Source organism: Guillardia theta (assembly GCF_000315625.1).
Source record: "Guillardia theta CCMP2712 unplaced genomic scaffold GUITHscaffold_207, whole genome shotgun sequence".
NCBI lineage: Eukaryota > Cryptophyceae > Pyrenomonadales > Geminigeraceae > Guillardia > Guillardia theta.
Genome location: NW_005434469.1, coordinates 21,879 through 47,224, shown reverse-complemented (window position 1 = coordinate 47,224; position 25,346 = coordinate 21,879). Strand labels below are relative to the sequence as shown.

At 52.8% G+C, this 25,346-nt stretch overlaps 9 protein-coding genes across 9 annotated transcripts; 4 read left to right on the top strand and 5 right to left on the bottom strand.

Moving 5' to 3' along the window:
- Window positions 1–1,221: 1,221 nt before the first annotated feature.
- On the top strand, window positions 1,222–5,733 carry GUITHDRAFT_175538 (hypothetical protein; the record flags this gene model as incomplete). Its single annotated transcript, XM_005819767.1, has 2 exons — window positions 1,222–5,100; window positions 5,389–5,733. The coding sequence occupies 2 exons, from the start codon at window positions 1,222–1,224 to the stop codon at window positions 5,731–5,733; spliced, it is 4,224 nt and encodes a 1,407-aa protein (XP_005819824.1).
- Window positions 5,734–5,968: 235 nt separating this feature from the next.
- On the bottom strand, window positions 5,969–7,984 carry GUITHDRAFT_120985 (hypothetical protein; the record flags this gene model as incomplete). The annotated part of the gene is made up of 7 exons (XM_005819758.1): window positions 5,969–6,177; window positions 6,221–6,326; window positions 6,378–6,454; window positions 6,925–7,050; window positions 7,109–7,260; window positions 7,307–7,395; window positions 7,457–7,984. 7 exons carry the CDS (start codon window positions 7,982–7,984, stop codon window positions 5,969–5,971), a joined length of 1,287 nt encoding a protein of 428 aa, XP_005819815.1.
- A 375-nt stretch (window positions 7,985–8,359) lies between these two features.
- GUITHDRAFT_156222 (hypothetical protein) lies at window positions 8,360–9,410 on the bottom strand. The gene is made up of 2 exons (XM_005819757.1): window positions 8,740–9,410; window positions 8,360–8,577 (listed from the first exon to the last, which is right to left on the bottom strand). Exons 1-2 carry the CDS (start codon window positions 9,214–9,216, stop codon window positions 8,374–8,376), a joined length of 681 nt encoding a protein of 226 aa, XP_005819814.1. The 5' UTR covers window positions 9,217–9,410; the 3' UTR covers window positions 8,360–8,373.
- Window positions 9,411–10,052: 642 nt separating this feature from the next.
- On the top strand, window positions 10,053–10,815 carry GUITHDRAFT_156221 (hypothetical protein). Its single transcript, XM_005819756.1, has 2 exons — window positions 10,053–10,335; window positions 10,384–10,815. The coding sequence occupies exons 1-2, from the start codon at window positions 10,327–10,329 to the stop codon at window positions 10,681–10,683; spliced, it is 309 nt and encodes a 102-aa protein (XP_005819813.1). The 5' UTR covers window positions 10,053–10,326; the 3' UTR covers window positions 10,684–10,815.
- Window positions 10,816–10,916: 101 nt separating this feature from the next.
- Window positions 10,917–12,460, bottom strand: GUITHDRAFT_120982 (hypothetical protein; the record flags this gene model as incomplete). Its single annotated transcript, XM_005819755.1, has 8 exons — window positions 10,917–11,056; window positions 11,100–11,162; window positions 11,219–11,246; window positions 11,365–11,548; window positions 11,601–11,629; window positions 11,671–11,778; window positions 11,827–11,869; window positions 11,922–12,460. 8 exons carry the CDS (start codon window positions 12,458–12,460, stop codon window positions 10,917–10,919), a joined length of 1,134 nt encoding a protein of 377 aa, XP_005819812.1.
- Window positions 12,461–14,239: 1,779 nt separating this feature from the next.
- Window positions 14,240–14,623, bottom strand: GUITHDRAFT_148348 (hypothetical protein; the record flags this gene model as incomplete). Its single annotated transcript, XM_005819754.1, has 1 exon — window positions 14,240–14,623. The coding sequence occupies one exon, from the start codon at window positions 14,621–14,623 to the stop codon at window positions 14,240–14,242; it is 384 nt and encodes a 127-aa protein (XP_005819811.1).
- Window positions 14,624–15,768: 1,145 nt separating this feature from the next.
- On the top strand, window positions 15,769–18,837 carry GUITHDRAFT_120980 (hypothetical protein; the record flags this gene model as incomplete). Its single annotated transcript, XM_005819753.1, has 2 exons — window positions 15,769–17,826; window positions 18,145–18,837. The coding sequence occupies 2 exons, from the start codon at window positions 15,769–15,771 to the stop codon at window positions 18,835–18,837; spliced, it is 2,751 nt and encodes a 916-aa protein (XP_005819810.1).
- Window positions 18,838–18,917: 80 nt separating this feature from the next.
- On the bottom strand, window positions 18,918–20,348 carry GUITHDRAFT_98493 (hypothetical protein). Its single transcript, XM_005819752.1, has 2 exons — window positions 20,270–20,348; window positions 18,918–19,672 (listed from the first exon to the last, which is right to left on the bottom strand). Exons 1-2 carry the CDS (start codon window positions 20,339–20,341, stop codon window positions 19,445–19,447), a joined length of 300 nt encoding a protein of 99 aa, XP_005819809.1. The 5' UTR covers window positions 20,342–20,348; the 3' UTR covers window positions 18,918–19,444.
- A 2,051-nt stretch (window positions 20,349–22,399) lies between these two features.
- Window positions 22,400–23,146, top strand: GUITHDRAFT_120978 (hypothetical protein; the record flags this gene model as incomplete). The annotated part of the gene is made up of 1 exon (XM_005819751.1): window positions 22,400–23,146. One exon carries the CDS (start codon window positions 22,400–22,402, stop codon window positions 23,144–23,146), a length of 747 nt encoding a protein of 248 aa, XP_005819808.1.
- Window positions 23,147–25,346: the final 2,200 nt, after the last annotated feature.

The following is a 25,346-nucleotide window of genomic DNA, read 5'->3' as shown; positions in this document are numbered from 1 at the left end:
TCTCCCTCTCCCTGTCCTCGCCTTCCTGTCGCCTCCTCCTCTCCCTCTCCCCTCCTCCTCTCCCTCTCCCCTCGCCCTCTCCCTCTCCCTCTCCTCCCCTTCTTCTCCCCTCCTCCTCTCCCTCTCCCCTCCTCCTCTCCCTCTCCCCTCCCCCTCTCCCTCTCCTCCTCCCCCTCCTCCCCCTCCTCCCCCTCCTGGCCTTTCCCCCCCAACCCCCCTGCTCTTCCTTCTTCTCGTCCCCTCCCCCTATCCTCCTTCTCACTTGCTGTCTCGTTGTACAGGAAGTGGTGCACGAGCGGGTGACCTGAAGCATCTCAGCAGGTGGACGAGGAAACGATCAAGTTCAGCACCATGAAACGTCTCAGGCGCCGTCAGAACGCAGAGGCCAAGGAAGACTAGCAGGAAGGTCAAGATCGCTCGATCGCAAGAGTGTAACCTGTCAAAGCTCCTTGCAGAAGGTCAAGGACAGCGACGATGTTGACGCCTGCAATGAGTCAAGTTGGTCGCGATGGAGGAAAGAGATGTAGAAGGTCGATGAGGTATGGTGAGAAGACAAGTCACAAGGAGTGGAAGAACAACAGTATTCACACACCTGTCGCTAAGGTGAAACAGATGCAACAGTTTGAAGCATGCTGCATTTTTTCCTTTTGGTCTCTCAGACGATGCTGAATCACAAGATTATTCATCATGTCAAGCAGATACTCGTCTCTCCTCTTCTCTTCCTCCTCTCATTGTCAATTTCAATGTTCCTTCTTCTCTACGTCATACCTCACTTGACTTGAGTTGCCTGCATTCGAAACGCTCCCCGCCCCTTTTCAGGTCCCCCCTCCCCTGCCCTCCTCTGCCCTCCTCTCTCCTCCTCTGCCCTCCTCTCCCCTTCCCTCCTCTCTCCTCCTCTCCTCTCCTCTCCTCTCCCTCTCCCCTCCCCTCCTCTCCTCTCCTCTCCACTCCCCTCCCCTCCCCTCCCCTCCTCTTCTCTCCTCTACTGCCATGGCTCATCATTGATGGCGTGTCAGGGCGGCGGGCCTCGGCCGGTCCCCCGCTGGACATGCCGGCCAGTCACTCAGTGAGTTGACCTCTTTGAACAGGTTATGAGCCTCTCCATCCCCCACCTCCACCCGACCTGTTGCGAACCACCCCAAGGACCACCCCACCCCTCTTATTAAATCTAGCTCTGGAGATCGAGGTGAGTGGGGGGGTGGGGTGGTGGCGGGGGCAGGAATGGCGTGGGTATGCGACGTATGCGGGATCGAGGGGGAGCACATGACGAGCGCGAGCTCTCGATGCGGGCGAGGGAACCTGCCCAGAGTCAACAACCTCTGCTCCTTGCGCGGCATGTCCGCGATAGTTGGGCACCTGCTGGACTATCACGCCCATTGGACCGTCGGGCTCAACTGCTGCATCTGTGTCGACCGCCCTGACGCGTCGACGTGCCAGCCCTGCCGACGGAGGCGAGCGATGGCGAAGCACATGATTTCTCAGCTTGTCCAGCTGAAGGAGCTGCAAGACGTGGATGGGTGCATGCGGGTGCTCGACACTTACCAGGTTCGCCTGCTGCCGACCTACAAGCCGTTGATGGACAGGATGCGAGTGAACCTGGCGATAGACAAGAACTCCAACATGGAGCTCATGACGAAGCACCTGATCTCGATGATCTCAAACTCCTCCCTCGATGCTCGATGTACGGACAAGACAAGGCCATGGCTGAGCGTCCCATTCTTCCTCTGCGCTCAACAAGTCCACCAGCACTTTATCGAGTTCGTGCAGGTCCACCACATCAGCAGCATCGACCTGTCGGACAACCCGAGGATAGAGTGGTTCCCAGCTCTTGAGCTTCTCTCCTCCACACAAGTCCAGCTGATCAAGTGCAGTAACTGTCCCCAGCTGATCACCCCGCCCATGGAGATCGCCAACCAGGGTTCGACGGTGACAATGAAGTTCCTGAGGGAGCTGCTGGAGCAGCAGGAGCTGAACGAGACCATCCACCTGTCTGTCATCGGGGAAGGAGAGGCAGGGAAGACCAGCCTGCTGCAAGCTCTGCAGGACACGGAGAACGATCGCTCGCCCGAGATCCCGATAGACACGCGGACAGTAGGAGTTGACATCACGAGGTGGGATGTGAAGGATGAGCACCTGCAGTTCCTGTGCTACGACCTCGGGGGACAGAAGGTGTACATGACAACCCATCAGTACTTCGTGACGAGGCGATCGCTCAACATCATCGTATGGAAGCCCGTGCGAACAGAAGAAGAATCTCGAGACATATCGGGGGTATGTCAGAGTATAGTTGACTGGTTGGACCTGTTGCAGTGCAAGGTGCCAGGCGCTACCATCCTCCTGGTAGTCACTCACTCCGACAGCGTCTCGACCTCTCAGCTTGACTCGCAGTGCGCTGCCGTCAAGGCGACAGTGCAGGAGCGACTGAAGCTGCAGCATCGTATCGCCTCCGAGGAGACTCCGCCCTTGGACGTGCTGAACTTGAGCGAGAGCTTCGGGGTGGACAGTATCAGCGGCAAGGGTATCCCACAGCTCCGCCAGCTGCTCGTTGACCTGGCTCTCTCCTCCAAGTGGTACCACGAGCCCCTTCCCAGGTCCTGGCTGTCCCTCATCGCAAGCGTCCGAGCTCGCAGCCAGCTGACGCCCTGGCTGAGCATCGGGGAGTTCGTGGAGATGGTGAAGGAGCAGGAGATCGATCCAGCGATGACCCGAGCAGTGACTGTGTTTCTGCATGAAACGTCAGTCCTGCGGTACTTTGGCAGGATTGGGAAGGCAGGGGCAGGAGCGAGTTTTTCCATGGCAGCGCCTTCGGAGACTTCGATCTCTGTGAACGGAGGAGAGGAAAGGGAGACAGGGCTGTGCTGGGAGATCCGACGGTTGTCGTCTGCTGACAACACGCAGAGCACGCTGTCAGATACAGTCTTCATCAGCATCCCCTGGATGGTCAGCGTCTTCAAGGGTCTGATCCGCCATGAGCACGATGCGATGCTGTCATACTTTCATCGCCACAACCTCCGCGAGCTCCTTCACCATGGGCAGCGGCTGCGCGTCTACGGCAGCCTGCATCGCTCGCTGGCTCCTTTCCTATGGCCGAGGAGGAGTCGCTACTGGGAAGAGATCATGGGGGCGAGAGCTGCGGGGGAAGGAGAAGAGCCGACGTGCTATGAGAACGAGAGGCGAATATGGGAGGGCGAGAAGGACGGGGTGGTGATAGGAGGAGCAGAAGATGAGCTGAGAGCGTTTGCTCTGCTGACAGGGTTTCAGCTTGTTTCTCAGGTCAGCCACATGGAGTTCTTGGTCCCTGACCTGCTGGCACCCCAGCAGAGGATGGCAGTTGACGCTTCCGCGTTTTCTCTGCAAGACTCTCCTTTCTGGGCGGAGATGACCTTCTTTGACCTTCCTGCGGGATTTCTCCGAGAGATGCTCATACGTTACAGGGCAGAGGCGCATCATGCGGATGTCAGCAAGCACGTCGCAGCGTTCTACAGCTTCGGGACGATGCTTCAGCTGTTCGTGGTCCAAGGGACCGGTCAGAGGAGACGGTCCAGCGAGCTGCTGGGGCTGGACAACGTGTCAAGCAAGACCAAGTCGCTGTCGGTGTTCAGTCTCAACAAGGACTCGGTGCTGTGCGAGAGATTTACTGAACGACCTCTGACGACAGCGATGCATGTGTTGGTCGGATCGGTTGTTTTCTTCCTCTTCTTCTGCCCCATCGTCGGCATTCTGATCCTACTCCTCTTGTGCCTCCTCCCCCTCTTGCTCGTTTACTACCTCGTCAAACGGTGCAGAGCCCCTACAACTACTCGCATCGATGCCTTGGAGGAAGTGAGCGCAGAGGTAGATTCAAACCTGATCAGTCTCAACACCGTCAAGATTGTTCTGCGAGCAAGCAACTTCAAGAAGTTGAAGTATGCTGTGAATGAGTTGGATCTTGTCATAGATCGCTTCCCGGGGATCAAGGTTTGGCAGAGGAGTATGATATCGCCGGAGGAACAAGCTAGAGTGTTCCAGGCTTCGCACATCGTCTTGCTCTCAGCAAGCTTCGATGAAGAAGCAAGTCTGCACTGTCTGCACAAGGACAACGACTCTCCTTCTGCCAGGCTGTCAAGATTCATGATCGAAAGATTTCCCCATGACCTGACGTTTGAAATCTGCTTCGGAAAGAGCAGGACATGCAGAGAAACGTCAGCTCGACTCGTTCTGCTCTTCTTCGATCGGCACATGCAGCATAGCAGCAACTCCTCTCTCAGCTACTTCTCGAGCACTAGGAAGAGAAGGGAGCTCGTCCTCGCAAAGTTGAGGAGATTTAAAGGTTCAGGTTGCGAAATCATCCCGATACTCGTCGAAGGGTACAATCCCAAGTCCTACACGTCATGGTGGCCAGAAGATCTTCCTGAGATGTCGCGGCATGCTATCTTCGTCGACTTTCGTGTCTCCCATCAGTGGAACGACAAGTTCTCGTCGGAGCTGATGCCGCAAGTTCGCAAGTACCTCGAGGAATGGAGGGGTCGCTCCCCCATCACCCTCGACCTCGAGAAATCTTCTAAGGTCCCCTGCCCGTCCTGCCGCCTCTTCGCAGACCTCAAGTGTCACTCGTACCCGAGGAAGCCGCTCGAAGAGCAGCTGGCAGCGCAGACGTCGCAGCTGCAGGACGGGAGGGAAGGGGAGGAGAGCAGCTTGCGGGTCTGCGCCAACGGTCACAGGCACAGCCTGATAGAGATCCTATCGCAGGAGCTGGTACGGGAGGCTATTCCTTGCCCGCAGTGCGTTTTCAAGGGACGAGCTCCTCCCTTCTGCTTCGAGCGAGAGCGATGCCTGCTCTTCTTTTCGGAGGAGAACAGAAACAGGGTGGGAGCTCTGTTCTGCGAGTACTGTAACAACAACGGTGACAACCCCAACATCCGCGTCCTTGACATCATGCCGCCGTCAGTGTTCTGTTCTTACAACTGGGGGTATGAGAACAGAACTCAACAGCTTGTGAGGAGCTTTGTGAAGCAAGTTGAGCTGAGTACGCGCGTGTTCTGCTGGCTGGACATAGCGGGAGGGATAGGAGGAGGCCAAGATCACTTACAAGCGATGCAGGAAGGAGTTCGAAGAGCTAAGGTGAGCAGGTGGAGAGAGGAGGAGGCGAAGAGGACGGAGGGTGTAAAAGGGGGAAGCAGGAAGAGGAAGAGCAGGAGCAGGAGCAGGAGCAGGAGCAGGAGCAGGAGCAGGAGCAGGAGCAGGAGCAGGAGCAGGAGGAGCAGGAGCAGGAGCAGGAGCAGGAGCAGGAGCAGGAGCAGGAGCAGGAGCAGGAGCAGGAGCAGGAGGAGGAGGAGGAGCAGGAGGGAGACGAAGGAGAGGAGGAGGAGGAGGAGGAGACGTGACTTTGGCTGTTGTCATTCAATTCAGATCTTCCTGCTCTTCCTCACAGATCAATACTGCAAATCGATCAACTGTAAGTTTGAATTCTGTCAAGCAGTCAAGACAGGGAAATACATCATTCCCGTCTTGCTGCCTGAGTTTTCATGGACGTCCCACAACAACCAAGGAGTCGAGTACTACCAACATGCCGCTCAGGCTAGCGAAGATGCAAACACAGCTCAACAAGGTTTTGAGGTTCCATGGAGAGCGTTGAAAAGATTTGTTCCTGTTCCAGTGAGTCCAGAACACATCAGTGATGGTTATTTGCTCCAAGATTCTGAGCCACATTTTGAAATTCTGAGGAGAATTTTGAGCAGGATGTATAGAGAATGAGAAAATGATGTATAGATCAAAGATGGATGTATAAAGGTTGAGTTTCAAGCTTTCAACAATGGCATCTACCAATCATTGTTGATGTCAAGGATCACAATCTTTCAAGGTGTGATGAATGGAACGACAGCAACGAACTGGCTACAGAATTTGACATCTTCACTCGCAACACCAAAAACTTCCAGGAGCTCGACAAAACGTCAGAGTGAGTGACTATTGTTCCAACTTGAAAACCTCATCACACATCGCCGTATCTTCTCACATCAATCCTCAACACTTCCTTCACCGCTTTCACAATGTCCAGCACATCAGGTGGGATGTTCTCTCCATCGAACATCGAGATTGGCTCGTACGCAGTCTTGAACACAGCAATAGAGAACCGAGTCTTCGGCTCCCCATACGCAATACATCCTCCCATACCGCAGTGCCAGAACGCGCAGCCTTCATCTGCGCAGCCATCAGCAGCCGAACTCTCACTCCACCATCTTACCATGCACACGGAAATTCTTCCATGGGCTGAAGCCCAGGGACAAGTTTGCGACGAGGTCATCCCCTCTAGTCCCGACGTTGTTGCTCGGATCCTCCATGAGTTGTACCTGCCATCACAGTCAACCAGCGGATCTAGAAACAAGTCTCATTGCGCTCACAACTTGTTCTACTGTGCTGGCTGACACAAGCTGTGTTCCTTCAGCATGCATGTCAACGAAGGCAGACGGCAAAGTTGCTGTACCGTCAGCAAGCTTGCCTCGGTTACTCAGTGCTCCATACATCCGTGCGACAGCATCGGAAGTAAAGAAACCGTTGGAACTAGGAAGACAGATGGCTACCAAATAATCAATTTCCTTCATCATCAATCATCGATGTCATTGTCATTGTCATCATCATCTACTTCATCTCCATTATCATCATCATTATCATCTCCATCATCATCACCACCACCACCATCTTCATCATCTCCATCATCATCATCATAATCATCTCCATCATCATCATCTCCATCATCATCATCATCATCATCATCATCATCATCATCATCATCATCATCATCATCATCATCATCATCATCATCATCATCTCCATCATCTCCATCATCATCATCATCATCATCATCATCTTGATCATCTTGATCATCATCATCATCATCATCATCATCATCATCTTTCATCTTCTTTTTTCACCATCACAGCCTTTCACCTCTCCATGTTTTGCTGTTTCCAAGGCTGACGGAGGCTCTGGCTTCGATGGAGGAGGCGAGAGACTTGCTGATGCTCCACTTCACCTTTGAGTAAGCTCGAGGGTTCTCCAGGAGAGCAGCTCGACCTGACGTCCACCAGACAGTTCAGCTGTAAACAGCTGCACCGCAAAGTCCCTTCCTCACCGTGCTCGTTGGCTGGGAGTCGGCCGAGGTACATGTCGTCAGCAACCTGAAGTTTCTTGGCGATCCTCTCGCGGACTATGTCGTAGATGTGCTTCTCTGAAGCAAACTGAACGATCCCGCCGATGATCCATGAGAAAGAAACGTAGTGATACCTGCGAAGCTGTCAAGGTGACATCAGCCTGGAACAAGCTCGTTTACGATGAAATGGTCCCGATCTTCCATTCAGGCTTGTACTTCTCAACAAACTTCATGCCGGCATCCCAAGCATACTTCCAGCCTCTCTTGAGCTGCAGGATCAACCCTCACATCAGGAGAGCAGCTCACGCTTCAACCTCGCAAGCCCCTCACCGCTTTCATGTGCGCATAGATAACCCCCCCCGACATGCCGGGAATCCCTCCTCGATGCGACACAGCATCTGCGATGCTCATCGTCGACTTGCCTGCATGCCCGAACTCCTTCCACACAGAGGAGACGGGCTGAGAGTAGGCGCACTCCCCCGCATCAACACACGTCATGAGCGCTACTGCCGACACACCCTTGCAGACGCTGTAGGTCATCAACAGCGTGTCCCTCGTCACAGGCTTCCACTCCTTGCTCTCCGACGTCCTGTATCCTCCTCCGCACACACACGCTACCTCCTCTCCCTTCCAGTACACTGACACCTGCATCCCTACCTGCCTCCCTGAGCTGATCTGAGTTCGCATTAGTCCTTTCACAGCCTCAACCAGCTGCACTCGGGTACCCTCGTCGATCGCTCCCGCTCCCTCCTCCTCCTGCTGTCCTTGTGCGATCTCTACCACCTCTCCTCTCCTCCTCCTCGTCCCTTTCGGCGGGCCCATCGCGAGCAGCTCTGCGGGAGGCGGCGGGTTTCCCATATCGTGCTCAACTGGCTAGTTGCCCCCTGCTAGTAGGAGGGTGGGTACTGATCGTGGTAGGAAGAAGGGGTGGAGGTCTAATTAGAGCTGGGTAGGTGCACGGGTGGGAGATTGGTGGGGTGATGAATTGAAGGCTGTATGAGGGCCACGATGTCCGATCCTGTCTCAGTAATAATGGCCCGGACTCCGGAACTTTTGAAGCGGCCCGGCCCGGGCCCGGAACACTTTGACTGACGGTTGACTTTAGGGACAAGAACTCGGAAAGAGTAGCCCGGGCTGGGATGTGCAGGAAAACGAGATGCGGCAGTGCCGTCTTCACGACTGTTTTTACATACATCAAAAGAATAAAACTTTGTGACATCTGATGGCGGCCGCGTGACTGCCAGAAATCAGTGCGGCTCAGCAGCTTGGAAACAAGAGACATCATCGTTACATCGACATCTCTTGACCAGCCTGTCCAGCATATCTACACTCTCATCATACTCGTTGCTCACGTTTGCTACTCGTTTCGCCCCTGCTGGCTCGTCATCGTCAACGCAAGGTCGTCCGGCCCGCGCCCGACACCAGGCTATCATCTCCCTCCAGTAGAACGCCTGTCAACCACCAAGCATGAGTCATCACACCACCAAGGGAAGTTGTCAGGTTGCAATCTCTACGGCAATGACGAAAAGAAAGAGAAAAACGTGAGATATTCTCCACAGATCAGCCTGAGGCAACCAAGGCCCAACAGAAAGTACAAAACAAGAAATATCTACCATAGGATCCTTCGGCCGAGACTTGAGCAAATCCTCCCATTTTTGCAGAGTTGCCATGTTTCGTCCATGATCAGACTGGAGTGCACCTTCATGTTCTTCCACGAGTGACATCCTGCTGCTAACACTGGCTGTGAGGTACAGAGACAAATCACTTTCGCTAGCCATTGGGGTCCAACTTCTTGACGGAGGAAACTGATCATCTCTCTTGACAGGAGCACATGTATCAGCCATGGTGTTCGTACGTGGGTTCGTGTCAGGCGTCGCTGTCCCAGATTCTGCCTCCTCGATGCGATGCGAGCCACAGCTCGGGTTGCCGCCCTCAGCCACATATTGCGCAGCTGGCTCATCGACCAGCATCTCTTCGTCTCCTTCGCAGTTTGAGCTCTGGACAATAGAACTTGCCATGGATTGAGGATAGCTGACCTGATACACCGCCGAGCCCTCGGCTGTGAAGTTTCCAATGACATCCAAATTCATCGTTTCTTGATTCAGGTACCCTCTGTTCTCCTCACACAGCTCAGCAAGGAGAGAGAATTTTTGCAGCGATGCTGAAATCACGGAGGATCGATGATACCAAAGACAATGATCATCGCAGCATGTTCATGGTACTGTCCACTGCCCCTCCATCTGGTCCCTCAGGAGCCATCGCGTTCGCACCCGGCATCGGGTGCGAGCTTTCTGGGGGTGCTATTCGATCCACGGGGTGATAGTGGAAAGGTAGTACCTTTGTAAGGGGTACTTTTGATATAAAAAGAGCCAATATTAGGGGGTGGGTATATAAAATTGGGGGTAGTCGAGAAGTCCATATGGTAGAATTTTAGTGGGGTGGGGTCAGGGGTATGGACAATTGAGGCGGACCTGAAACATATAGCTGTACGTGTTTATATAAATCTACAAAGTAAAATATATTTGTTCCCTTTCCCGGTACAGTCTAAAGGACACAAAACTAGTTTTATTAGTTTTATCCAGCCAGTTGATCGCTGCGGCCACTCATTTCTCCCTACCTATTTCCTAAAAACAGATGTTGAAATATATTTATAATGTTTTATTAGTATATAATTGTACCATAATATTTCTAGTTTCTTTTTAAAACGATATTCTAAAACATTTTTAGATGAGTCGCTATGAAATCACACCCGCTCACATAATTTGAGGAAAATCGCGCTGCTTCCAATTTTCACATATTCATTTAATTGATAACATTTGTGGCAAATATTCTAAAATGTAATATCAACTTTTCAAATGTCTCATTCAAATTTGAACACAATTGTTGACTGGTAGTCAAGAAATAGGGCCCTCGAAAACTTGCAGTCACAGCAAAAGCGGGAAGTTCTCAAGAGCAGGGGTACGGGAGTACACGACCTGAAGACAGGCCAGGACGAGAAGAGCGAAGAGAGGAGGAGGAAGAGGATATATTGAGAGGAGAACAACTGAACAGAGAAGCTGATACAGCCAGCTAGCTCGTGAGTGAGAGAGTGAGTGAGAAGGAAAGACCAAGGTCTCGTCAAGGCAGGGGGTACAAGTTTGCAGGAAAGCCCAAGTAAAGAAGGAAAGGAAACAACACCAGTGATCACCTGGGACAGCGAAATGCTGGAGGTAACTCTTTGCCCGAATGAGAAATCCATTCAATGACTTGATCTACAGCTCTCGTTATCAAGAGGAGGGAAGTGGGATGCAGAGCCGTCTGAAGATGAATCTGTCGATCTCATCACGACCTTGGAGCGACCGTCGTTCGACCTTCTCGACTACATCAACTGGTGCCGGTTTTTTGGCGCCAACGAAGTCCCCATGGTCACCACGACAGTGGACCGAGACCTGCAGGCATCCATAGGCGAGAGCGACGAGCAGCAGGGAAGTAAGCAGGGCAAGAAGGATCCGCTGCAAAGATCAATCTCTTGCTCGTCAATGATCTCCACACAGGAAGCAACGACAGCAAACAAATAGATGCATAAATACTTTTGCGAGAGATGGATTTTGTTCAGACTTGTACTCCCTTCCCTCATCTCTCGTGTGCTTGGTGTGTTGGCTGTAATGTTTTGTTAGAGTAGAGTAATGCTAGTAAAAGCTGGATTTTGATCTTCTGAGTCATGAATAGATCGTGTCGTTGACTTGGTATAGACATGTAAAAGCAGAACAATCAGGAGCAACGAAGAAAAAAGCTTTCTCCGTGGACGCCTCTATATCCTTCCATACAGAGCTTGCAGGACAAAGTCCAGAGTGTCCGACTTCATCAGGATGCTCATGTGGTCAGCGTTCACGCCAAGAGTCTTGGAAGCATTGAGACCATGGTTGCTCGCACTCTCAACAGAGACAGTTCCTGCACAGAGTAAGCATGCGGAACAAGCTCATGGATGGTTTACCATCTCCATCTGTCAAGGTGGTCGAGTACTTGAGGTTGGAGAGATCTCTCCAGTCTCCGACATCTACAACAACAACTTGCTCATCAGCTCATTGTTTTGTCACGTACATGCTCAGTCACCTGTGAACTCCAGGCCATTCGGTGTGGCCTGTGTGCCAGGTGAGAATCGGAAAGAAAAAGAAATTAAGCCAGGACAATCCAAAGGAAGCGAGGGAGGGAGGAAAGAATTTTGGATTTGGAGGGGCCGGGGATCAAAGAAAGGAGACCTGGTTTGTTCCATAGATGTTGTAGAACCTCAAGTTAGGAGGATGTTCAACCTCGAAGATCTCCCTCCTCGTGCCCTGACTCAACTCCCAGCAGTCTTCGTTAAAGGGCTCAGGCAGCGTTTCCCCCGACCAGGGCAGCGTCATCTTGTGGTCCACCAAGGAGTTTCTGATGGGGATGTCGTACCTATGTCCATGGATCAAGGAATGACAAGAGAATTTTTCATCTCGACAATCACCCTGTCGTTCCACCAGTCTCGCCGTAAACCTATATCACGATCAGAGTTATCATGACAGGGAAAAACTCACCTGTCTCGTTCCATTCTTCCACTGGAGGGCAATGTATGGCTGCTCCTGCCATTCAAAGTTTTCTTGTGGGAGAAGCTCGTAGACTGCTGGCGCCTCCAGTGACAGAACCTAGAAAGCAGCCCCAGTCACATGGTCGTCTTCCAAGCTTGATAAAACCTTGGCAGCCTCCGCCCCGATGACGATGTTTCCCAAGTTATACCTGACGAAGATCTCAGAGGCCGTGACCAACAACCATGATCCCTTCGTCTCACCCTTGCAGGAACTCCATGAAGATCTTCGCGCTCGCTCCCTGGTGGGGCGCGGCGATTGAGATCCAAGTTTCCACAGCTTCCTGGAAAAACTCTGGCCGTCGTGCCATGAAGCATTTCACCACGAGGGCGCCCATGCTGTGGGATACCAGAGCAACTTTCCTGCCATTGTTTCGCTCCCTAGCAGCTCTTAGCGCGTCCTCAAGACGGTCCAACGTCGGAGTCCAGCACATGCTCTGGCGCCAGTCCCATGGAACGCCGAAGAGGGAGATACCGTGGATCCAGCCCTGCGACTCGAGCTCTTGAATCATGGCATCAAAGTAGGCCACGTAATCGTAGATGGGCCATCGCACGCTTGGGTCTAAGTTTCTGATCCCATCAAGCCCGTAGCCTGACAGGACAGGAGCCACAAGAGGCTGTCCAGGGAAAGGCTCCAACTTCATGCTGCTCGCGTTGAACTTGCCCCACATGAACCGCTCGAAGTACGTGTCTGCTTCGTACAGGCGGATCCATACCCTCACGCCCGATGAGACGTCAGACATTATGGAGCCTCCAATGCCCTGCTAGCATGTCAGGAGCAGCAGAAGCAGGGTTGAACCATAGACAGAGGAAAAGAAACGATTCACAAGGCTATTTACACTCATCAGTCCAAACAAACTCTCAGTCATCAGAACAAGAAAGGAAGTGAAACAGTGCAACATGTGAAGACTTACAGGAACAAGAACAACCGGAGGCACCGATATGTTGATCGGAATCAGGTCCAATCGATGGTCGTGCTGGGCCAACGGGATGGCCGAGCAGCTGACGATCATCAACAAGATGACGGTAGCGTGGGATTGGAGTCGAATCATAATTGCCATTATTTGCTGCTCTTACAGCTTGGACTGACTCAACATTTTCATGCGGTTTTCTTTGCCGTAGCTCCCCCAAAGTTCACAGCAGTTTCCTCCTCCACCACGTCTTCCTCCTTCTATGCTTCTTTCTCCCTTATCAGTCAGTGCATGTTTGTTGTCTTGTCTTCTCCTCGAAACTTCTTCTACTAGTCTTCTTGCTTCTCTTGCTTCGTCCTTGTCCTACCCTTAGCCATCACATCATCGCAACCATTTGCCGACCTTCATCGAGCACAGTTTCGTCTTGGAGTGAAAGTTTGTCTTGAAATTTGGTTACATATATTGAAATTATAAGAACTTATTTGAAAATTCCACACATAACTGACTTTTTGATTTCATACGGATTTGCCATCCAGCTCGTATGGTTGGGGTGCGCCAATAGAAGGTTTCACTGCCTTCTCTATATAGTATTAGTATTGTCTGAGGCAAGCCTGTTCTGATACACCTTGCGCACACTAATAGCATGTTTGACAACCGGAAGTTTGTTGTCTTCTCAGATGACGCAAGCATGAAAAAGTTTGACCCATTCGACTCTTTACACGCTTTGAAGGGATGAAGGCTTGTGGCGTACTATCGTACTATCGTCGACAAGTTTCAGGTGCACTATATTGTCATGCCCAAAGACTCGGACTCGTACTTCCATTGCTGCCTATCCCTAGCACAGCGAGTTCACCTCAGACTGGACCTAGCCAAGGTAAGGGACAGCACTCGAGGCTAGGCTCACCCTTGATCGTCAACCAAGTCAGGCGAGAGACTCTCAAAGGACTGGAAGCATATAACCGATAGAGTTGCTCTAGAGCATGACCCCTGGTGGCCGAGAGAGCCTCTCTAGTACGGGTGGTTACCTCGTTCCTGATAAGAAGTGGAGCAGAAGCTTGCGAGAAGCGAGAGCTCGCACGAGGCGAGTGAGCTCGTGCAGCAAGGAGCAATACCCCTAGTCCATGCCTTAGGGAGCACTACCCCTAGTCCTTGCCTCAGGGAGCACTACCCTAGTCCTTGCCTTAGCCTATATGAGGATCAGCCTCTTCAGCTAGAAGGGTCTGTTCTCTCCTCGTTGTATGCCACGCTGATCTGGCATCGCTAGTAGACTCGACATCACTACACTTCACCTTTATGTTCGTCCAGCGGAGGTGCCTTGCCAGCAATCGCTGTGGACGTCTGCAAACCCGTAAAGCTTCGGGGTGTGACATCAGCGTGCGAGGGACGAGAGCGATGGGAGCTCGCACGCCACAGGAGGCATTTGTTGGAAGAGCAGCATCTTATTGAAGCAACTTCGTGCGACTACCGTGCAGACAGGATGCATTAGTACCGAGATACATGATGTTGACATGCGCTGTCCTCATGCAGGTCCTCCCAGCAGACTGTCTCGATGAGAGAAACGTTCAGCTCCACACGAGCACATCAACTGATCTGTTGGACTCACATTGCGCATCAATAGATGCCTCCGCCGACGTTGGAGAGCCAGGTGTCGACAGAGCCAGGATCCACAGGCTTGGAGATGGACTTGAAGGGGGAGGGGCTGTCGTCCAGGTTGTACCACTCGTTGTAGGAGGTATCGTATCCTCTGCAGCCGGGGTCCCACTCTGAGAGCTCTCCTGGCTTGGTCCAGCCTTGCTGACGGAGCCACCTATCAGCATCCTTGCAAACCATCCGAGTCTCTTGACCTGTCCATCCTGGACCGAGAGCCCCACTCTTCCACTGGTAGATGCCGGAGCCGCTGTTGTAGCCAGCAGCGTCGAAGGTGGGTTCTCCTGGCGGGTGGCCGCCGGCAAGCATGTGGTGGTGGGGGATGATGATGGTGTGGATCAGCGGCATGGCGAGGCGGCGGAGACGAAGAGGCAGACTACCCCTACCACCTTTTAGTTTGCAAAGTGAGGAAAAGTTGCCTTTTGAACCCCTCCTTTTCTCTGAAAAAAGTGGGGTGGCTCAATGGAAACACCGACCCTTCAATCGGGTAGTGTGCCTGGGGGGTGGTCAGTTGTTATTCGAGGACAAAAAAGAACATCAGTGGAAACGTCACCACCCCTACCCCCTAAAAACTGACCGTGACTCAATGCTAAGTTAAAAATTAGTGATGATTCATAGGACCCCCACCCCCTAATGACCTTGAAAACATCATGCGCACATTCCATGACACCCGTCCGGACGGTCCGATGACTCAGACTCAGACTCCGCCGGTCGGGACCCTTTTCGGAGCCGTGGAGCTGCCGCTAAGATAGTACTATAGTTCGGAACAGTGACTCCGAAACTGCGTCACGCGGCCCGGCCGGGCCCGTCCGAGACGGACGGACTTCAACTTCGGCACAGGAACCTTCGGAACGCCGTATACCGTACTCAGTCACTGGGGCCTTTCCGATTTCACTGCATTGAGAAAGGCAACGCTATGAGTACCGTACGGTCAAAGTTAAGTTAAAAAAATGCTAGTTGTCTAGCCCCGGCGTCCGACCGGCGTTCAGTTCAGTACGGCCGGCGGCCCTGAGTTTGGCGGGGGCAGCAGTAGGCAGGATGGGGTCAAATTGGTTCTCGCTATCTTTTTTCAGTCTCTTCAGCCTCGCCGTTTGGCCTCAGTGGCACGGTTTCGGACAATGGCCCGGGGCCCCGGCCCGTTCACCGAGCCTGACTGAGAGTCGACTCCGCCGAGTCAGAGTCACCGGCCGGGGCCCGGCCCTCCGAGAGGCGGCCTCGACTCTTCTGATTCAACGGTCCTCGTACTGATTTTTAACTTAACTTTGCCACGGTGACGCGGCCGCCGCTCAGTGGAGCATCCGGGCCCCCGGGCCTCAGGGCCCACGGTCCGGTCCGACGGTCCGATCGCCAGATCCGGGCCCGGCCCGGCCCCCCGGGCGGCGGCGCCGGCGCCGCAATCCGATGACTCGATCTGTGAGCCCTCATCCCCTATCATCCCCCGGTTTGAAATGGCGGGTAAGATGGCAGGGGAGCGGTTCGGGCTTGGCGCACTGATGCGGGGGACGAGGACGGGGATGGTGAGGGTTGAGGGGCTGCTGGAGGAGGGACCAGGAAGAAGAGCCGGGCTGAAGGAAGGAGACCTCATCGTTGAGGTGGAAGGAAGGAGAACAAGGACGCTCGATGAACTCGGGGCGGTACTGAGTGAGTTTGGGCAGCATGGCAAGCTTGTCATGATGGTGAAGAAAGACGACGGGTCGATGGAGGAGGTGGTAGTTGAGAAGGATGACGCCCTTCCTCTCCCGCGCATGGAGAAGAGGAGGAGCATGGAGAGAGTCAGGAGGGCGGAAAGTGGCCCTGTGAAGAGCCCAACGAACATGGTTGGCTCTGGTGACAAAGCAACCAAGGTCGTGGTTGTGTGCAGACGAGATCACGTTGGACAGCAACAAAGACAGGACGCTCTGTCTTCTCCTCGGCTCGAGCAGAGCCCGTGCTCCACGATCCCCCCACGTCCTCGGGAGGGCGAGCGAGGGTTAGCAGACAAGGAGGTAAAGGAGAGGAAGGCCTTGGGCAACCTGAGCAACCTCCCGCCTAGCTCAGCGAGGTCGAAGGCGAGGAGGAGTGCTGAGAAGAAGGAGTGCCGGAGGTCCTCGGTAGTGAACAGCCTGACCAAGAACCCTGACGGAGAATTCGTGTGCCTGGTGGAGAATTCAGTAGGGGATGTGAATGGGAAGGTAAAAGAAGATGAGGAGACGAGCTGCAACTATGACGAGATCAGTCAAGAGATCTATCAGATGCAGCACCTGCTCTCCCAGAGCTCCAGAGCCATCGCTGACATCAAGCAGGGCCTCGGGGCCGCGCCTGAGGACCTTGGGAAGAGGTCGAAGGAGGACTTTGACATTGTTTGTGAAGCGGTGGAAAAGTACAAAACCCTGCTGGCGGAGTGTAACGGGCGATATCAGGAGACAGCTGAGAAGATGGAGAGAGCTGGAGCCGAGCTAGAGGAGGCGACGAAGAAGTTGGCGAGGAGCGAGGAGGAGATCAGCGGGTTGAAACAAGCGTTGAAGGAGGAGAGGGAGAGGCTGAGCAAGAGGGAGGAGGAGATGAAGAATGTGAGGAGGGAGAAGGAGGAGGAGGTAGGCAGACTGAAGAGGGAGAAGGAGGAAGAGGTGGAGGAGCTGAAGAGGGAGAGGGAGGAAGAGGTGGAGGAGCTGAAGAGGGAGAGGGAGGAAGAGGTGGAGGAGCTGAAGAGGGAGAGGGAGGAAGAGGTGGAGGAGCTGAAGAGGGAGAGAGAGCAGGTGGTGGAGGAGCTGAAGAGGGAGAGAGAGCAGGTGGTGGAGAAGTTGAGGAGAGAGAAGGAGCAGGAGCTCGCGGACCTGACACGTCAGCACGAAGTGCAGGAGGGCCTGAAGAGAGAAAAGGAGCAGGTCGTCGAACAATGGAGAAGGGAGAAGGATGAACTGATGAACGCATTGAGGAGGAAAGAGGAGGAGATCGCCGTGCTCAGGAGAGAGAAGGACCAGGAGGCAGAGAAGCTGTGGAGGAAGCATGAGGAGCTGAACGCGCTGAGGAGGGAGAAGGAGGAGGAGGAGGATAAGAGGGCGAGAGAAGAACAAGAACATGAGCAGGTCAGAGCTGAGCTACTCGGGAGAGAGGAGCAGCTGAAGGAGCTGGGGGCCACCTTGGAGGCGATGGAGATGGAGAGGCAGCAGGAGCGAAAGTCGGAGGAGGAGCTGAAAAAGTCTATGGAGGAACTAGAGACAATGCAGGAGGAGCTGAAGTCTGTGAAGGAGGAGCTGAAATCCAAGGAGGAGGAGCTGAAGGAGGCGAAGGAAGAGCTGGAGGAGGCGAAGGAAGAGCTGGGGGCGAGGAGAAAGGAGAAGAAAGACTTTGAGGAGAAGCTGGAGCAGCTGAAGAAGGAGATGGAGGAGATGCAGAGGAAGGAAGAGCAAGCGCGAGCCGAGCAGACGAATCAGGCGAAGGAGGAGGCTGGGGATGAGGAGGCTCGGGGCCAGGCGCGGAAGGAGGGGGGCATAAGGAGCATGGAGAAGGAAGTGAAGAGACTGCGAGCTGTGCTGGAAGCAAACTCACTTGCAGCAGCGAGGAGAGAAGAGGTAAGGGCGAGGAAGATGTGGAGGATGATGTAGATGTAGGTGATGTGAGTTATGGCGATGATGATGATTGTGTTGTGAAAATGAGGTGTAAATGTGATTATGTCAATAGGGTTTATGCTGCTGCTGCTCATGATGACGATGATGATGCTGGAGATGATGATCACGATGATGATCATATGACCCTTCCAGTTTGAAAGAGTTGGATGACGTTGTGGGACGGTTTGAGGAGGGCGGGGAGGAGGAGGGTTGAGGGTGCAGGAGGAGTAATTTGATCAATCTTGAGAAACCTTGTGACATATTACTTACTCTCATCTTCAGGTCATTTCTACCCTCAAGTACGAGAACAAAGTTCTTCACGAGCAGATAGCGAAGCTGGCGACAGAATCAGAAGCTCCGAGCCCTGCTGTACACCATCGCTCTCCTCCTCCTCCTTCCCCTTCCCCCTTGTCCCCCTGCCCCTTGCTCCCTCCTCAGGCAGAGGTGAACAAGGAGAAGGAGGAGGAGCTCTCGCTGCTCCGACGGCGGCTGGGCGCCCTCGAGAAGGACCTGGAGGACGCGCGCAAGTACTCGGCCGAACTGATTCTTGCAACCTCCTCCTCGCAACCAGAGGTCAAACAGACGTCAACCAAGGTGGAGCAGGAGCAGGAGCAGGAGCAGGAGCAGGAGCAGGAAGGAGGAGAGGCGTCCAGAGAGAAGCTTGCGAGGCTGTCAAGAGTGGCGGAGCTGGCGGTGGAGGCAGCGGCCAAGAGAGATGAGAAGTTGAGGGAGGAGAGGAGGAGAGTTGAAGAGCTCGAGAGAAAGTGCAGAAGGTTGGAGGACAGAGCGAGGGAAGGCGGGGAGGAACGGGAGATTTACTTGCCTGTGGAGAGGAGGAAGGGAATGATGGTGATAAGACAAGGGACATTGGACGCTGCTGGTGGGAAGGGAGAGGAAAAGATCGAAAACGAGAAGGAGGCAAAGAAGCAAGAAACCTGTCAACAGTTGAAGAGAGAGTTTGAATGGTTTGTGTGACGAGAATGATGAATGAGGAGGATTTACGACGAACATGAATACAACAGATGTTAAAAACGTGAATTTGCATCATGCTCATTGCAGTTTCAAACTTCATCTATTAGTTTAACAAGATGCGATGTCTACAAACAAGTGGCGATCGAAGAAACGTCTCTACAATCGCAAGCTCGTGAAGTGCTTGTGGGTGAATGAATAACCTCAGTACAACACCCATCGCTCTCCTCCCTCTCGTCCTCCTCGTCGCTCTCCCCCTCGTCATTTCTTCCCTATCATCACTGACCTTCTCCTTCCCCTCCTCCTCCTCCTGCCTGCAGCTCGGCAAGGCGATTGGTGACTTCCTGCCGAATGTTTGTTAGGAGAAGACAGATAGCAAAGAGAATATGAAAACGGAAAAATAACAAAAAAGACAACAACACATCTGAATCATTCGAGAACAACTGCACGTGAAAGAAAGCAATCCGGATGTATGATCGACAACAACAGAGCATCTGAAGTGAAAAGCTACAGCACTTTTGAAAAAGAAATTCTGAACGTTTCAACAACTCTAAAATGCAATTCTGGACATCTCAACAACTTTGCTATGGTAGACACAAGAGATGATCCAATACTAAAACACAAGACAACATGACAGATCAAGGAACAAAGCAAACAACGAAACACAACAAGCAGAACAAACCTCCAGCTGCCTTGTCAGCTCCTCGTTCTTCTTCACCATCTCATCTTTCTCTGCTTTCATCGTCTCGACATCTCCGCTCGTTGGAGCTCCGAGATACTGCTTGATGAAGTCCAACGCGTTCGCTGGTTTCTCCGGTTCTTCGTAAAGAGCAACCAAGACCTTCCCGACGTGTCAGGCAAACAGGAAGGGAGAGAGCGAAGAGCAAGGGGAGGGAAGAGTGAGAATGTACCTCTCCCTCTCACTACAGCCACACTTTGAAAGTTGATTGTCGTACCTCTCCCTCTCACTACAATCACACTTTGAAAGTTGATTGTTGCTTCTACTGTCCTTCCCTGTTCTATTCTCTTGTCACCTTGATCCCAGTCTCTCCATCAACCAGCTCCCTATCCCATCCTCCTACTTCGATTTCTTTCCTCCATTACCTCCCCTCTACCCTCCTACTTCTCTCCTCCCTTTGTTCCCATGCTACCTGCCGCGCCTTTACTCCTACGTCAATAATGCTTTTTCCTGCTGTTTACTGTGCCCCTCTCCCCGCCCCAACACCTCATCTCTCAATGCTCTCAACCGAACTTCTCTCCCCTCCTCTTCCCTGCCCTCCCCTGCCCTCTCCCAATCCTCCCGTCCCCTCCCCTCCCCTCCCCTCCTCTCCTCTCCTCTCCTCTCCTCTCCTCTCCCCTCCTCTCCCCTCCTCTCCTCTCCTCTCCTCTCCTCTCCTCTCCTCTCCTCTCCTCTCCTCTCCTCTTCTCTCCTCCTCACCTTGGTCAGTGCATCGATCACGCCGGCTCTCTCGAGGTACTTCCTGAATTCTTCCTTCTTGCTCTCCGCCATGGCTGTCGTTCCTGCCAGGTGAGGTATAGGGTATTCGATTCCCTGATCCGGGTAGGGTACTGAGATACACCGGTAGTATGCGTAGAATGATGACAATGTAGAGGAAATATACTGACAACATAATAGAGAAATTAGAGGGTGGGGGTAGTGACCCACCCATCCCATGAATTTATGGGGTAGTGCCTGACCCCCACCCCACCCCTTTTGATTCAAACCGGTGACAGATGCGTTGGACTCATACAGCCGCTGGGAGGTTGCGGGCAACGCCGGGCAGTCAACTAACATCTTTCAAATTCAAGTTGACAAAAAAATCCATTTGACACTTGAGGAGCAGGAGGCAGCAGCAGCAGCAGCACGAGCAGCAGGGGCAGGAGCAGGAGCAGGAGCAGGAGCAGGAGCAGGAGCAGGAGCAGGAGCAGGAGCAGGGAGGCAGCAGCAGCAGCGAGCAGGAGCAGGAGCAGGAGCAGGAGCAGGAGCAGGAGCAGGAGCAGGAGCAGGACTTTGACAAGTCTACCAACAAGTATCAGCAGGATGACATTTTCGATAAGCTTACAAGCCGTTTCTTGATTTGCGCTACACAGGTAACAGCCGAGGCCTCACCAGTCTCACGGATCTCTACCTTTACTACAATATTTGGTTAAATAACATACCAGATGGCTTCTTCGATCAGCTCAGCAACTTGAGACAAGCCTGACGGATCTCTACCTTTACGATCAGCTTCTCTAGCTACAACCAGTTGACAAGTCTACCTACGAGTATCAGCAGCAACTCGTCCTCAGTTGTCTACAAGCCTGCAACAGCTTTATCTCGATGCTGCCACCTTCGCCTCTATCCCTGCAAGTGCATCCATCGACATCCGCAACAACAACGCCACCCTCTGTGTGCATTGCCCTGCTGGCTTCTTCCCTCAGCTCTCTCTCGGGCTCTACACCTGCCAGCCTTGTCCCCCAGCCTCCTTCAAGTCTGCCCCGGGCACGGCAAACTGCTCCGCCTGCTCCACCAGCCCCTGCGACGTGGGGCAGTACCGGCAGGCCTGCAACAGCACGAGGGACGGGGAGTGCGGGGAGTGTACGAACAACTTCTGTCCTTGGGACTGCAAGGCAGAAGGAGCGGGGAGGAGACACGAGAAGAGGAATGAGGATGAGACTGGGCAGCTATCAGAGTCTGACCACTGGTCGTGCTGTTTACTACGTTCTCTATCATCACAAGTCAACCATACTTGACTTCTCTTCCACTTGAGTCCCTTACAGCCAGGCAACCTCTTGGTGCAGGAGGGTCCAAAACTCGTCAGCACAATCAGTTATATTGTGTTTGTTATTTACTTCCCCTGGTAAACATAATCGACCTTCGTTCCTTGCTCATACTCTAATCCTCGGTTCCTACCTTTTCCCTTCTTCCTCCATGTCTTGTATCTGTATCTCTCGCTATGCATTCCTCAGCCCCAGTGTTGCGTCAATGACCTCATGACATGTCACAGTTACTCTTCTTCCCGTTGCCTTCGCTCGCCCTGCACATGACAGTGATGCAGCACGTGGCTGCTTCAGCCCTCCTCTCAATCAGTGATTCCCCACACCTCTTCCCTCCTTCATCGCCCTTCCCGTCGTGCGTAGGGATTGACCGTCGCAGTTCCCTAAAAAGGGAGCTACTACCCCCACCCCTATCGGAGCATCTGCTGCCTTCTGCCCAGGATTTGCCCAGCAAAGTACCCGTAGCCGAGTCACCCCTACCGTGCCAGTCACTAAAATGTTTTCACTGCAGTACCAGCAGCCACTAGCAGTAGCACCTACAATGTATTTCTTGGTACTAACAAGTTTTAAAACTGATTTATGGTACCGACATTTCAAACTCGTGAGCCTATTTGCGAGATCTGGTTTCGAACAAGCGATGATGTTCCCATGTAACAATTTCAAATCTGGCAGCGAAGGTTGAGAAGTTGACTCTAACGCCATCAATCATGTTTATATAGTGATATATAAAACCGAGAGGCTCCTCTACTCCCCTGATTGTCCTGGTAGTGATTTTTAGTTTTTAAAACTTTGAGTAAAAGGCAGCTAAGACATGCTGCGACGGTTCATGACACAGCCAGCAGGAGGAGCAGGAGCAGGAGCAGGAGGAGCATGGTTGTCGATGCTGCTGGTCATGCTGATGCTGCTACATCAGCCCGTGCAAGCTCAGACAACTTGTGGTTTCTGCACCTTCAACGTCAGCAATGGAGTTCTTGTCAAGACAGTAGGAGGAGACTGCGGTACTAATTGTACAAATCTTCCACTGAGCAGGAAAGGGATCAGCAGCATCGCAGACGGAGCTTTGACAGCCTCAGACCTCACCAGCCTGAAGTCTCTCGATCTCGGTGGAAACCAGCTGACAAGTCTACCTACGAGTATCAGCGGCCTGACAAGTCTCACGGATCTCAACCTTTATGGCAATAGCTTGACGAGCATATCGGATGGTTTCTTCGACAAGCTCACAGGCCTGACGTTTCTCAATATTGGCTACAACCAGCTGACAAGTCTACCTACAAGTATCAGCGGCCTGACAAGTCTGACGAGTCTCTTCCTTTATGGCAATAGCTTGACGAGCATATCGGATGGCTTCTTCGACAAGCTCACAAGCCTGCAACAGCTTTATCTCTCCAACAACAACATCTATTGCATCGATGCTGCTGCCTTCGCCTCTATCCCTGCAAGCGCATCCATCTACATCACCGGCAACAACGCCAGCCTCTGCGTGCATCCCTCCTGGCCTGCCTCTGTACAGTATGATACCGGCCTCCAGAACTGCTCTGACATACCAGCCTCTGCGTGACTCCCTCCTCCAGCACCTCTGACTACTGCAGCCAAGCCGGAGACCCTCTGCTCTGCTCGTGCCCTGCTGGCTTCTTCCCTCAGCTCTCTCTCGGGCTCTACACCTGCCAGCCTTGTCCCCCAGCCTCCTTCAAGTCTGCCCCGGGCACGGCAAACTGCTCCGCCTGCTCCACCAGCCCCTGCGACGTGGGGCAGTACCGGCAGGCCTGCAACAGCACGAGGGACGGGGAGTGCGGGGAGTGTACGAACAAGATGGCGGGGGAGACGGTGTACGTGGGGTCAGGGTATCCGTACGATCAGAACGCTTGTGCTTGGGTCTGCAAGGCAGGGTACATGCTGAGGATGGACGAGAGCTGCTCGGCCTACTGCGAGATGGTATGAGAGGAGTGAGGAGGAAGAGGGAGAGGTTGAAAAGACGTTTGAGACATTAGAGGGAGTTGAGCAAGTAGAGCAATTCGTTCTTTTGCGACAGACATTAGTTTGACATCATCTCAGCCTATTCGACCACATAATCCGACGAAGAGGTGATGTCAAAAAGTAGTTTACTGCAATGTTGCTGTTGTGGTAAAGATGGGTTCAGCGATTGAGGTCTGAGAGATAATCTGCAATCATACGTATCATCGAGCGCTGATTGCTGTACTGACTCACTTCTCCCATATCTTGACGACTTTTGACATGTGCTTGTCATCTTCGATAAAAGAGCAGGTGACGTGCTCATGACAATGAGAGCTGCTCTCTCAGATCCCTCAGCTCTCACACGAGATCGTTTCGAAAGCTCGGGCAGCATGCGATTGATCTCTCAGACATTTACTATGCACAACATGACATCTGCTACACATTAACAACTCAACCTTTCGCTTCACGACAAAGTACTGGACGAAGTGTTGTAGTCGAGAAACCTGGGCACTTGATGGTTCTCTGGAAGCTTGGAGCACTTGAAGCTGTTCGTTGCAACCAATCACATCAAGCTCTTCGCACGCCTCAAGACAAGCACTGAGACGAACAAGATTTACATCAACACGTCAAGACATGCACTGATACGAACAAGATTTACATCAACACGTCAAGACATGCACTGAAACGAACAAGATTTACATCAACACATCATGTCTACTTTCACAATCGCTCAAGTCATCATCTCCAGACATCACGTTGAACTCACCGAAGCTCCGTGACTGATGGAACTCCATCAGCATCTGTGCAAGTGACTTGGCAGACTATCTCTCCTAGGAAATGAGGCGTTCCCGTGATCTCTCCCTGACAACCAAAGGAGTGAACATGTCAAGTCGAAGACTTGAAATGCTCAGACATGACAATGAAAACTTGCAAAAAAGTACGATCTTGAAAGAAATGATGCTGTCCCATCATATCCGTCTCAATCATCATCATCATCATTATCATCCTCATCATCATCATCATCATCATCCTCACCACCACCATCACCATCACCATCATCATCATCATCATCGCACTCGCTGCACCAGCACAGTCTCACAGTTCGCTTGTCGATGTTCAGTCCCAGTGGCGTCTCAGTCGCTGGCCATTTGGGCTGCCAGGAGAAGCAGAGGGGCTGACGAATTAACGTGAGAGAAAGGCAGGAGGGGGAGGAAGGAGAGGGGGAGGGGGAGGGGGAGGGGGAGGGGGAGGGAGGAAAGGTAGGAAGGAGGGGGAGGAGAGGGAGCGGGGAGAGGAGAGGGAAGAGGGGGAGGAGAGGGAGGGGAGACCAGTTCTGACATTTTTCCCCTATATTTGGCATAGGTGGTCATATACGTCATATACACTTTACCGCATGCGGGAAGGAGAGATGAGAGGAAGGTAGAAGAGAAAGGGGAGAGAGGGAGGGGGTTCAAGAAGGGAGGAGAGGGAGGGGAGAGAGGGAGGAGGGAGAAGCAGGAGACGGAAGGGTAAATTTGACACAAGTGTAAATTTGAGATTGTTGAGGGCAAGGGAGGAGGGTGTGTGAGGTGATACGAGATGACAACAGACAAGAGATGACAGGGAATGACACTATGAAGGCAGAAGTAGAGTAACGGGAAGCACGAGGGAGAGAGAATAATAGGAAGCAAGAGAGAGAGAGAGAGAGAGAGAGAGAGAGAGAGAGAGAGAGAGAGAGAGAGAGAGAGAGAGAGAGAGAGAGAGAGAGAGAGAGAGAGAGAGAGAGAGAGAGAGAGAGAGAGAGAGAGAGAGAGAGAGAGAGAGAG